This window comes from Semicossyphus pulcher, unplaced genomic scaffold (assembly GCF_022749685.1).
Source record: "Semicossyphus pulcher isolate SPU_LCO1_2020_fin unplaced genomic scaffold, fSemPul1.0.p SCAF_2, whole genome shotgun sequence".
NCBI lineage: Eukaryota > Metazoa > Chordata > Actinopteri > Labriformes > Labridae > Semicossyphus > Semicossyphus pulcher.
The window spans coordinates 11,422,984-11,432,830 of record NW_027211693.1 but is presented as its reverse complement, the minus strand read 5'-3'; the positions used below and the strand labels follow the sequence as shown (position 1 = coordinate 11,432,830).

The 9,847-nt window shown below is 43.7% G+C and overlaps 1 protein-coding gene across 1 annotated transcript in view; it reads left to right on the top strand.

Annotated features, from left to right (window-relative positions):
* Positions 1 to 361: 361 nt before the first annotated feature.
* The window catches only part of fgfrl1a (fibroblast growth factor receptor like 1a), a 51,842-nt gene continuing 42,356 nt past the window's right edge, over positions 362 to 9,847 (top strand). Inside the window, exons 1-2 of the mRNA XM_069670265.1 lie at positions 362 to 539; positions 4,216 to 4,488. Of these exons, the coding sequence (XP_069526366.1) occupies positions 362 to 539; positions 4,216 to 4,488 (451 nt within the window). The remainder of the gene's footprint in view (positions 540 to 4,215; positions 4,489 to 9,847) is intronic.

Below are 9,847 nucleotides of genomic sequence, written 5' to 3'. Positions count from 1 at the left end.
GTGTCAGGAGGCAGAGAAACAATCTCAAAGGTGCTCTATATGGTTATGGGGACCGCAATGTAAGCGCCGAATGGACTAAAGCGACTGAAGCTTTAAAGGCCTGCAATTTTCTTTTCTGCCCCACACACACAGAAACAAACACGCAGGTCTTCTAAACTGTATATAAGCAGAAAAATATGCTCAGACAAATAGTACATTACTTTATAGTCGTGTGTAGCCATTCAGCAAATATATGTCAGAGAAATGTGCGCACACATACACGCTGACCCCGTGTCTCGTGAAAGAGAAGAATAGATTTTTTACTCGCTTCAGTTTCACCCCTAGAGACAGATTTAAAAAGACTTTACTTCGGTCATGGACCATGAAAGAGGAGGAGGAGGAGGAGGAGGAGGAGGAACACGATGAGGAGAGGAAGGAAGGGAGGAAAAGACGCCGCTGGTCTGTGTTCCCTTCATCGGGGAGAGAGGGGAATAGAGGGAGAAAAGGGGGGGACGCAGAGGAGGGAGATGTTGCAGAGGTTAACTGTGGAAAGTTGAGAGGTTCAGTTAGAGGTCCCGCTCCTGTGATCCTCCGGGGAAGAAGCCGGAGAGGTTGAAGTAAATCACTCAGGGGGAGAAGGAAGAAGAGATACTTCATTGAACGAAGAGGACGGTGTGAATGAGAGCGATGAAAGAGGAAAGAGAGAGCAGGGAGTATGAGAGGAAAACAGAGAGAGGGGGAAAGAGCGATGACAGGGAAAAGGAGGCAGAGGTAGCAGGGGAGTGGTACGAGTGCAGGAGAGTGAGATTTCAATCTGTCAGAGGAAGAAATGAATATAGACGTAGAAAAGTATTAAAAGAAAAGAGAGTCAAAGTGGGAAAGAAAAGTAAGAAAAGGAGATAGAGACTAAGAAAAGGGACAGAAATGGAGGTAGAGAGCAGGAGAAGGAGACGGAGTGAGCTGTCGGGCCCCTGATGAGAAAGCCATACAGCTGGACGAACACATTCCCCCATCCAGGAACGAAGAGGGAGGGAGGAGGAGGAGAGGCTGCTGTGAAAACCTCCGTGTGACTAATGTCTTTTTCACACATTTCACCTCCATCCATCCATCATTGTGTCCACCTCCTGCTCCCCTGACAAAACAACAGGCTGTCGTGACAGCGAATACTAGAAGACTACTGTAACTGTTCTTTTTTATAATCAGCTTAGTGTAAACTGCTCCACCTCACCGTATTCATCTCCCACATCTACAGCCGCACACTGGACGGATAAATCAAGACCTTTTTTTTCTGCATGGTGACAGTTGACAGCCGGCTAACGCTCGCCAATTAGGTGAAGTTTGAGACCCTGTAGGAAGGCTGCCACATGTGACTGTAAAACCATGGTGGTTGCTTTTGCTCATGCCAATTCCCTACTACTTCCTAAAGACGTATGTGTGTGCAATTGATTATCTGTGTGAGAGGAAGGACTGGTGTTTGGACCCTGTGGTGCCTGTGATACATGCTTTTATCTCAACCTGCTTGGACTACTGTAATGCTCTTTATGTTTGCGTTATCCAGGCCTCCCTTGAACGCTTACAGTTAGCCCAAAACGCTGCTGCTTGTCTCTTAACAGGCACTCGTAAGCGATAACATATCATCCCCTTGGCCTCCCCCCTGTGGCTCCCTGATTCGTTCATTTTAAGATTGTATTATTAGATTTCACATTTTTAAATGTGTTAGCACCTTGGTACATTTCTGACATCCTGCATGTCTCTACATCCTTGCGGTTATTGAGGTCTGCTGATCAGCTGCTCCTCTAAGACGAGGCTGAAAAGCAGGGGTTACTGTGCATTTTCAGCAGGAGCCCCCAGCGTTAGAATGGCCCCCACAATACCAATTTTGTTGTTTTGTTTTTTAAAAATGTTTATGTATAATAAAACTTGTTTAATATATACTTGAATAGTAGTACTAGTTTTAGACACTGATGCAGAGGCTGCTACGTAAAGTGCCCAACTGGCTATGCCAACCGGGAGCAATTTGGGGTTCAGTGTCTTTCCCATGTAGGCTGAGGGAGCTGGGGATCGAGCCTCTGACCTTCTAATTGAAAGACGACCGACTCTAGACACTGAGCCAACAGCCGTCCCCTTGTACGTGTCCACATACTTGGCCATTAAAACTGATTCTGACTCAAAGATCTGAGATTTGTTTCAACATCGCTGAAAAGAACGCAGATATTACAAGAAAAATAATTGTTCAACCTTCATACGTGTGTTTAACAAATGTTATAAATAAGTCTAACTGATGTGAAAACAAAAATAATGGAATCAATTAACTACTAGATGAGCATAATTATTAGCAAAGTTTTAAACATCTACAGACCAACTTCTAGATTAAACTTTGACCTTCTGTTCTTGCCGTAGTTGTACACGCACACAGTCTTTCTGTGCAATGAGGGATCATTTTGGGTGCACTCACTTTTGAGTTTTGACTCCAAGTTAAGTGTTTTGAATGATCTGGCCAATGTCTCATCTTACCTCTCCCGTCTTGCCCAATTGGACCATGTTTGCAGCGATGTCGCCATGTTTTCAGATCTCCACGCTTACTTTGGTATGTAAAATGTAGAAACAAATAGAAAGGTCACAATACGACTCCAAAGATTTAACAAGCGGAAATGTTTTAACTTTTACAAAGTTGCTCAGGAGGTCAAGTGAGCCGTCACGGGCAAGACACTTAACTGCATTTCTGCTCATTGTTAGTCCAGTGCTGTTGTAGCCTTATTGGCTATCAGTGTGTGCATGCATGAATGAGAAGTACATCGTAAAATGCATCGCATGTAAGCAAACACAGTCCGTTTAACATTCCTTTCAGCTTTAATAGTTAGAGTGTATGATTTGGTTTTATTGCTTAGAACATACTGCAGATTTATTGTGGATTTATTTAGTTATTTAAGCACCATGGCAACTACAATCTCCACCATTATGACATCAACCACATGTTTTTACCTTCCATCTACATCCGATTTGTCTTACTAACTGCATAACTGGGCTTAAAATCAAATATAGCGCAACTCCATCCATCTCTGATAGCACCACCCATTCTTATTTGGCGACCACATCCAAACTCTTCCCCTTGCTTCTGCACGAACCACCAAAATCAGACAAAAGGGGCAATGAGTTGTTTAGATTTCAGGTGTGTTTGCATTTGTTTCTAGTCTTTATCAGGTCAGGTATTCTTCTAGATAAGCCTCTATCTGGCACATTGTCAGAGTCAAACCACCCTTTGTCCTTCCTCCTTAAACTTTAGGACATGACCTGTCGTGGGCTGTTTTCTGATGGTTTCCATACAATTGCCTTTTGTAGTCTGTTAGGACACTTTGTTCGCTACATGGTGGCCTATTATGTGTTTTTAAGGACTAAATTTGGAGGGTATTGTTTTAACCCGAAAGGAGTGATGAGAAGCCAAACAGTGTGCACTGAACCTTGTTAACTCCTACATCCCTCCTGCTTCCATCCCACCATCGTACTGTTTGTCTTTCTTTGTGCTGCTCTCCTATTCGGCCATATTTCATTCCCTTTCTCCTCTCCTTATTTACTCCCTTAAATTCCATTTCCTCCCTTCATCTCCTCTTACCTTCCTCACTTCCTCTTGTTCTCCTCCTCCTCCTCCTCCTCAACCCTTTTTGTCCTCTCTAATTTCCTCCCACCTTTTCCCAGCCTGCTCCTTCACCTCCTCTGTTTTTCTAGTGTGCAGTTTCACAGCAGAGCGGCTACCGAGCGGTCAAGGTCACGCCTGATTTTATGTCTCGACACGACATCTCAGTTGATATTGGCAGGGGCTTTGCGTTTTCTCCCGGGGGGAGTCTATTGTTGTCAGGGTTAAATGTCAGCGTCTTAGCTGAGCCATTAAAAACTTCTTGCAGGTTAAAGGATAATTCCTGTGTGGTGAATGCCAGGTTAGGGGGCTTCTTTGCTTCTGGGATAGAGGTGAAAGTGAGAGGAGTTGGACTGCAATCATGGAGTATGTCAGGACAATAGGTTTTACAAGAGGTCATTCTAACCTTAATCCAGTTACCACACCTGCTTCTTCCAAAATGCCTCCCCCGTGAACCACCTATTGCTGAGACACTCATCACTTGCAAATCCACACACTTTAGAGCATGCATTGATCTACTTACTAACACTTCCTGTAGTAATCTGAATACCTAAAACTTTTCTCAAATGTTCCATAATCTAAAAATTTCTGCTCCAACCCTAAAGGTCCACCCAGGGTGTCCGAGCGAGTAGCCCACCGGCAGAGCATCCGCCTGGGTCGCACCATGAAGCTGCCCTGCCCCGTGGAGGGCGACCCCCCGCCGCTCATCATGTGGACCAAAGACGGCCGGAACATCCACAGCGGTTGGACGCGCTTCAGGGTGTTACAGCACGCTCTGCGCATCAAAGAGGTGGAGACGGAGGACGCGGGGACGTACATCTGTAAGGCTACCAACGGCTTCGGCAGCGTCAACATCAACTACACGCTCATCGTTATAGGTAAGTGGTTTGTTTTCAGTCTTTATTGTTATTTTTCAGGCTTCCTTTAATCTGCTGTATGAGATCGCAGTTTGTAATTAGCCAGCTTCAATTAGTAGGGACTTTATACAGTACCTAAAACTGTGTTTCTTCAGACAATGAAGCACTACTTCTGTCTGACGCGTGTGTGTTCTTGTCACCACAATAGTCATGCTTGTGTGTTCCTGTATGAGTATGAATGAGCGGTTGTTAAAGAAGAAGCTTTGTTTCCCCCCCGGTTGTGTTTGTGTGTGGGACATTACGTCAGAGTGGTATGGAATTTCACGTCTGTGTGTGTCTGAGTTTTGAAGTCTCTAAGAGGCTCATTGTTCTTTTTTGTCCTGCTTATAATTTTGCATCCTGAAAGTCTGTTGTGTCTGGGTGTTTGTATATCTCTCTTCATGTGTCGTTCTCAGTCAACACACTCTCACTTCCAACTCCTCAAATAGAGCAGCTTGGTCGAAGGCCCAACATCAAAACATGACGCCGTACCCCTCTAGTGCCATTTCTGGATGCTGTCCTCTCGCCGATGTTTAAAAAGGGAGTTGAAGTCAGTTGCAAAGTATGGAGAGTGTGACAGTCTGCTAGGGGTGGTGGTCCAGGGAGATGGAGAGGTCAAACAAACACAGTATTTTCCTCGGGGTTCAAGTCCTGTGTGAAACAAATAGTCAGTGTTGACTCCTTTAGGAAGTTTACATTTTTTAAGTTGTATATCATAGATAGTTACGTAGCCTTCATTTCTTACATAACATAGGTGCCTTGGTTACTTGACTAAGTAAATACCTATTAAAACTCAAAGAATGATCTTTCTCCTCGACCTAAATGATTACCACATGTTCAGCATTGTTCCACGTATTAGCTTACTTTCTTAGCATGCTTTATTTTGAATGTCTAGGGCCCTGCATAATTATTTTTATGCTAATGTTGCATATTTATTGTAGCTGTGTTTACACCACAGCTTGCACATCCAAAGCGTTAAAGGGGAACCTATGGGGCGCTGGTTTAGCTCAGTTGGTAGAGCAGGCGCCCCTTGTACAAAGGCAACAGTCCCCAACGCACTGATCGTTCCTGGTCTGCCGATCATTTGGTGCATGTCACCCCCAACCTCTACTCCCCACATTTCCTGTCTCTCTTAAGCTCAGAAGCCTTTGGGGGGGGGCTTGTCATAGTTTTAAGGCATAAGGGCACTGACCAAGCTGCCACTTTTGTTGTGTTGAGACTGAGTGTGTCAAACTATGAGTGGTCATGTGATGGCTGCCGTCTGTGACCCCGTGGACTTTGAAAACCTCCCCGCTCTTAATACAGACTGTGAGTTTCCTTCATACTGGGACTCAAATAGCTGCTTCCCTCAACTCCCATCCATGTAAACAAAATACCTGCAGGGAGGGCAGTGTGCACATTTACACATGCTAGGCAGTGTGTGTGTGTGTGTCTGTGTTTTGCTATGTGTGTTATGTGTGTGTGTGTGTGTGTGTGTCAGGTTCCAGCGTTCCAGAGAATCTGACTGAAGCATCTCTCTTTGCCTGTCATCAGCACTTCAAAGACGAGCTGGAGTAAAATGCTTCCATATAGATATTAGCCACCAATATTTTCTATAGATTATACTCGTGTACAGTGTATTGATATGTTAAATTTGGAATTTAAATTAAACGCTGTGCCCAAGCTAAAAGTCTGTTGGATTTTGTTCAAGAGTGGGCATTGTAAACGATGTACTGCTTTGAAAACTCAATGACATGAGGGTTTAACAATGAATGCGTCTGCTAGGATACTTAAAACTGTCACAAGAGGAAACATTATGCAATTTGTATTTTTATAGTTACGGAGTGTAATTGGCCCATTCAACAACAATTAAAAGCCAGTTTGAAATTCGCTTTTCTACGGTCACTTACTCAGTCACTTTTCCCTTCTCCATTATGCAACCCTGACAGGGTGTGCAGGACCGTATTGCGAAGTGGAGGGGTTAAAATGAGCTAACCGTGTTGTTTTTACTCACATTAAATTGAAACATTTCCACTGATGGTGAAGTAAGACGCAGTGAACAGGACTGCAGAAGTCAGTGCAGCATTTGATCGTCACTGTCAGAGTCTGTCAGCATTTTCTTTTCCATTCACCGTCTTTGAACACAGCTGTATCCCTGTACTGTGTTCTGTTTAATGTTTGCTTCAGTTTTGTAGATCTCTCTGTCGTAGCTATCAGTTTTTACATCGTTTAATTTTTATTGATATTTTTTTCCCCCTCTGAAAACAAACCAACATAAAGTTTACCGGACTTGCGGCAGAGTCATTAGAGCCAAATCCCGAGCAACGGTCTGTTCTGCATAACAACGGTCTGTTCTGCATAACAACGGTCTGTTCTGCATAGCAACGGTCAGCTATCGAGAAATAACAGACCTCAGAATGCAACAATCAACCCGTCAGAATCCAGTATTTAACAGAGCCATGTAATAATTTAAGATAAAATAGAGACATGATTTAGCTTAAACTTTTCTCTCTTTTAACCGTTTATTATCAAAAACAACTTACCAAACATACAACGGATAAACTGTTAAAGAAAGTACATGTTGGTTTTCTTCTGATAGATGCAAATACAGCATCCATAAATGTTAATGCTGCGTAAATTACTTTAATGAAACAGTTGTTTCCAGGGAAGATGTTTCTACAGGATTATATTTTCTTTACTTTCCAGTTGTCGCTGGAAGAAAACTCACTTTTAATCCCAGAATAAGACTTTTAACTAGTTGGTACAATAATTTGGCATATTGGTAGTTAATTATATTTTTTATACCCCAGTAATCATTATCGGCATGTGATCAAAGCCCTATCAGTCTTGACCTGAACTTCAAAGGCGAGCTGGCATACAGAGGGCAGCCGGGTGGTGGTGGGTGGTGGGTGTTGGGGGGCGCGGCAGCTGCTGCTGAGGTCATCCAGGCGGACAGCTGCTGCCTCTCTCTCTCTCTCTCTCCCCCTCCCTCATTTGCTCGCTCTCATTCACCGTCTCTTTCGGTCTCTTTCATATCTGTGCACACACATGCTGCAGAAACAATGGATTTGGAATTTGTCTCATTTGTTAATTCACGGTTGTTCCCAAGATCAAAAATGAACTCTGAGTCAATATAGAAGGAAATATTTGTATAAAAGAACCCTGGAGTGCTTAATCATTCCCTGAACCTCTAAGAAAAACTCCAGAGCTTTCACTTTGGCAGAGAGTGACACAGATTCTGGTGAAAATTGCCCTCAGAATCTCCCAACAGTTCATCAAACACAAACAGCTGTACAGGCTGCATCACTACATTTGCAGATTGCATAAATGGTACCCAGAGATACTTTGTTGCTCCACCAGGTCGACCTTCAAAGGAGACCCCTCCCTGTAATTCCAGCCGTGGATCACGCCACAGCATCTCCTCAGAGAGGCGGTTAGCGTGGATGGCGGTGTTTTCATAGCTGGAACAATCTGCATAGGCAATGATGTTTAAAGCACGGGAGGAACTGATGGATGCGTGCGTGCAGTTGTGTCTTTCTTAGGAGTGGTGGCGTGTTTCTTTCAGATTATAACAAGTTGAAAATTAAGACATTGCAGTTTTATTTTCTTGTTTTCTATTTTTCTCCTCCCCCTCTCTGCTTCCATCTCCTCTCCTCTCCTGTGTGGTCCTGCTGTAATTATCCCATCCCCGCTCTGTTTCACGGTAATGAGCCCACACCTGTGTCTTATTGTCCTTCCCTCTCCATTTCCAACGCAAAGTATCTTTCACACCTTTTTCCTATTAGCGCTCCATCTCATTCCTCCCTCCTCACCGTGCCGGCTCGTTTTTCACCCGACCACGCTCTTAATTTGTATCAATATTTTCACAGTTTCCCATTTTTCCCGGACGTAATCGGGTTTGATTGCCGTAAGTCGCCCACTGTACCGTTTTCCCGGCAGTTGGAAGTGATGAGGAGAAGTTTTGAGAAGGCTTTTGTTGGCGGGGAAAATTAGGAGATTCCTTGAAGTGTTTGCTCCTTTATTGTGTGTAGGTTGGCTAATGTTTGCACGAGTAAACAGCCTGTGTGCGTGTGTGTACTTGCTTGTTTATCTGAGGGGTATGTGTGCATGCATGCGTTGGTGTGTGCAGATTTATGGGACCACCAGTAAAATGAAACGGATCTTTTTTTCTGCTCGATAAACTTCAATGTCCTTCAAAAGTGAGTGCCAGGAGAGCCTACTTTCTTTCTTTCTCTCCTTCTTTCTCTCTCCTGTCTGTCTTTCCTGCACACTTCATAAAACGATAGAATTGTTTCGCTCCTCCCAGAAGAGTGATTGATGAGAAATTTATAGTTCAAACCAGATGTGATGACAATGGGAGCGTGTCTGGAAGACGTGCGTAACAAGGAAGGAAGCAGTTTGCAGTAGCGTGGATGTGGGCGTGTTAGAGTGTGTTTTTTAGTGCGCGTGAAAGTGAAAATGCACTTTTGAGCTTTAATGGACTTGTTCATCAACACTCGTAAGTAAATAAGTAACCGGTGTGATGATTTGTGGGGATGTTAGGGCTCAGCCGTGGCAGCTGACATCTGGTCATACTTGGAGAACAAAGAGGGAAAAGACAGGCAGCGGAAGATATCAAATGTGGATGTGTGTGAACGCGTTCAATGATTGAGCTCGTACATGATTTTTATCGCCATAAAGTTGCAGTTTTATAATCAATGATCAAATAAGAAGAATGGAGGGTGGAGGTGCAGCATGACGAAAGGAAATCTACTCAAAGCAGGTCTTGATCGAGCAGAACAATTACTTTGTTTAGCAGGTTTTTCCTGGCCCAGAATGAGCCTTTTGGGTCGATAATCGATCCGCGTACAATAAAGGCAATAAGTCTGTGTTACCTTATTTGACAAAGATCTTTGCATTTTCCTGTTATTTCTGATTATTTGGTTCAAATTTCTATTATGCTTTAGTAAATGAAATTTACAAGAGTAAATGAAAAGCCAATTTACAAAACTGGTTAAAACTAAAAAAATTAATTGCATACAACATTTGCAGAGGGGGACGGGAGTGAGTTAAAGGGAGAGGGGTGGAGTTTGGAGAAGGAAGAAAGAAACTGTTAGGGTGCTTTCACACCTGACCGCTTTGGTCCGGACTTTCGGACTTTACTGTGAAAGTCTGGTTCGTTTGGACAGGTGAGAACACGCAATCGAACTCTGGTGGGGACCAAACCACGGGACCATGGCCCGCGAGAAAAGACAGGCTCGCTCCGTTTCCAAAGGAACCACGGTCCGGTTCGAGTCAGGTGTGAACATAAACAGACTTAAAGTGGGACCGAATACAGGAAGCAAACCAAAAAAACTGCATTGAGGGTTGTTAACAGAAGTTG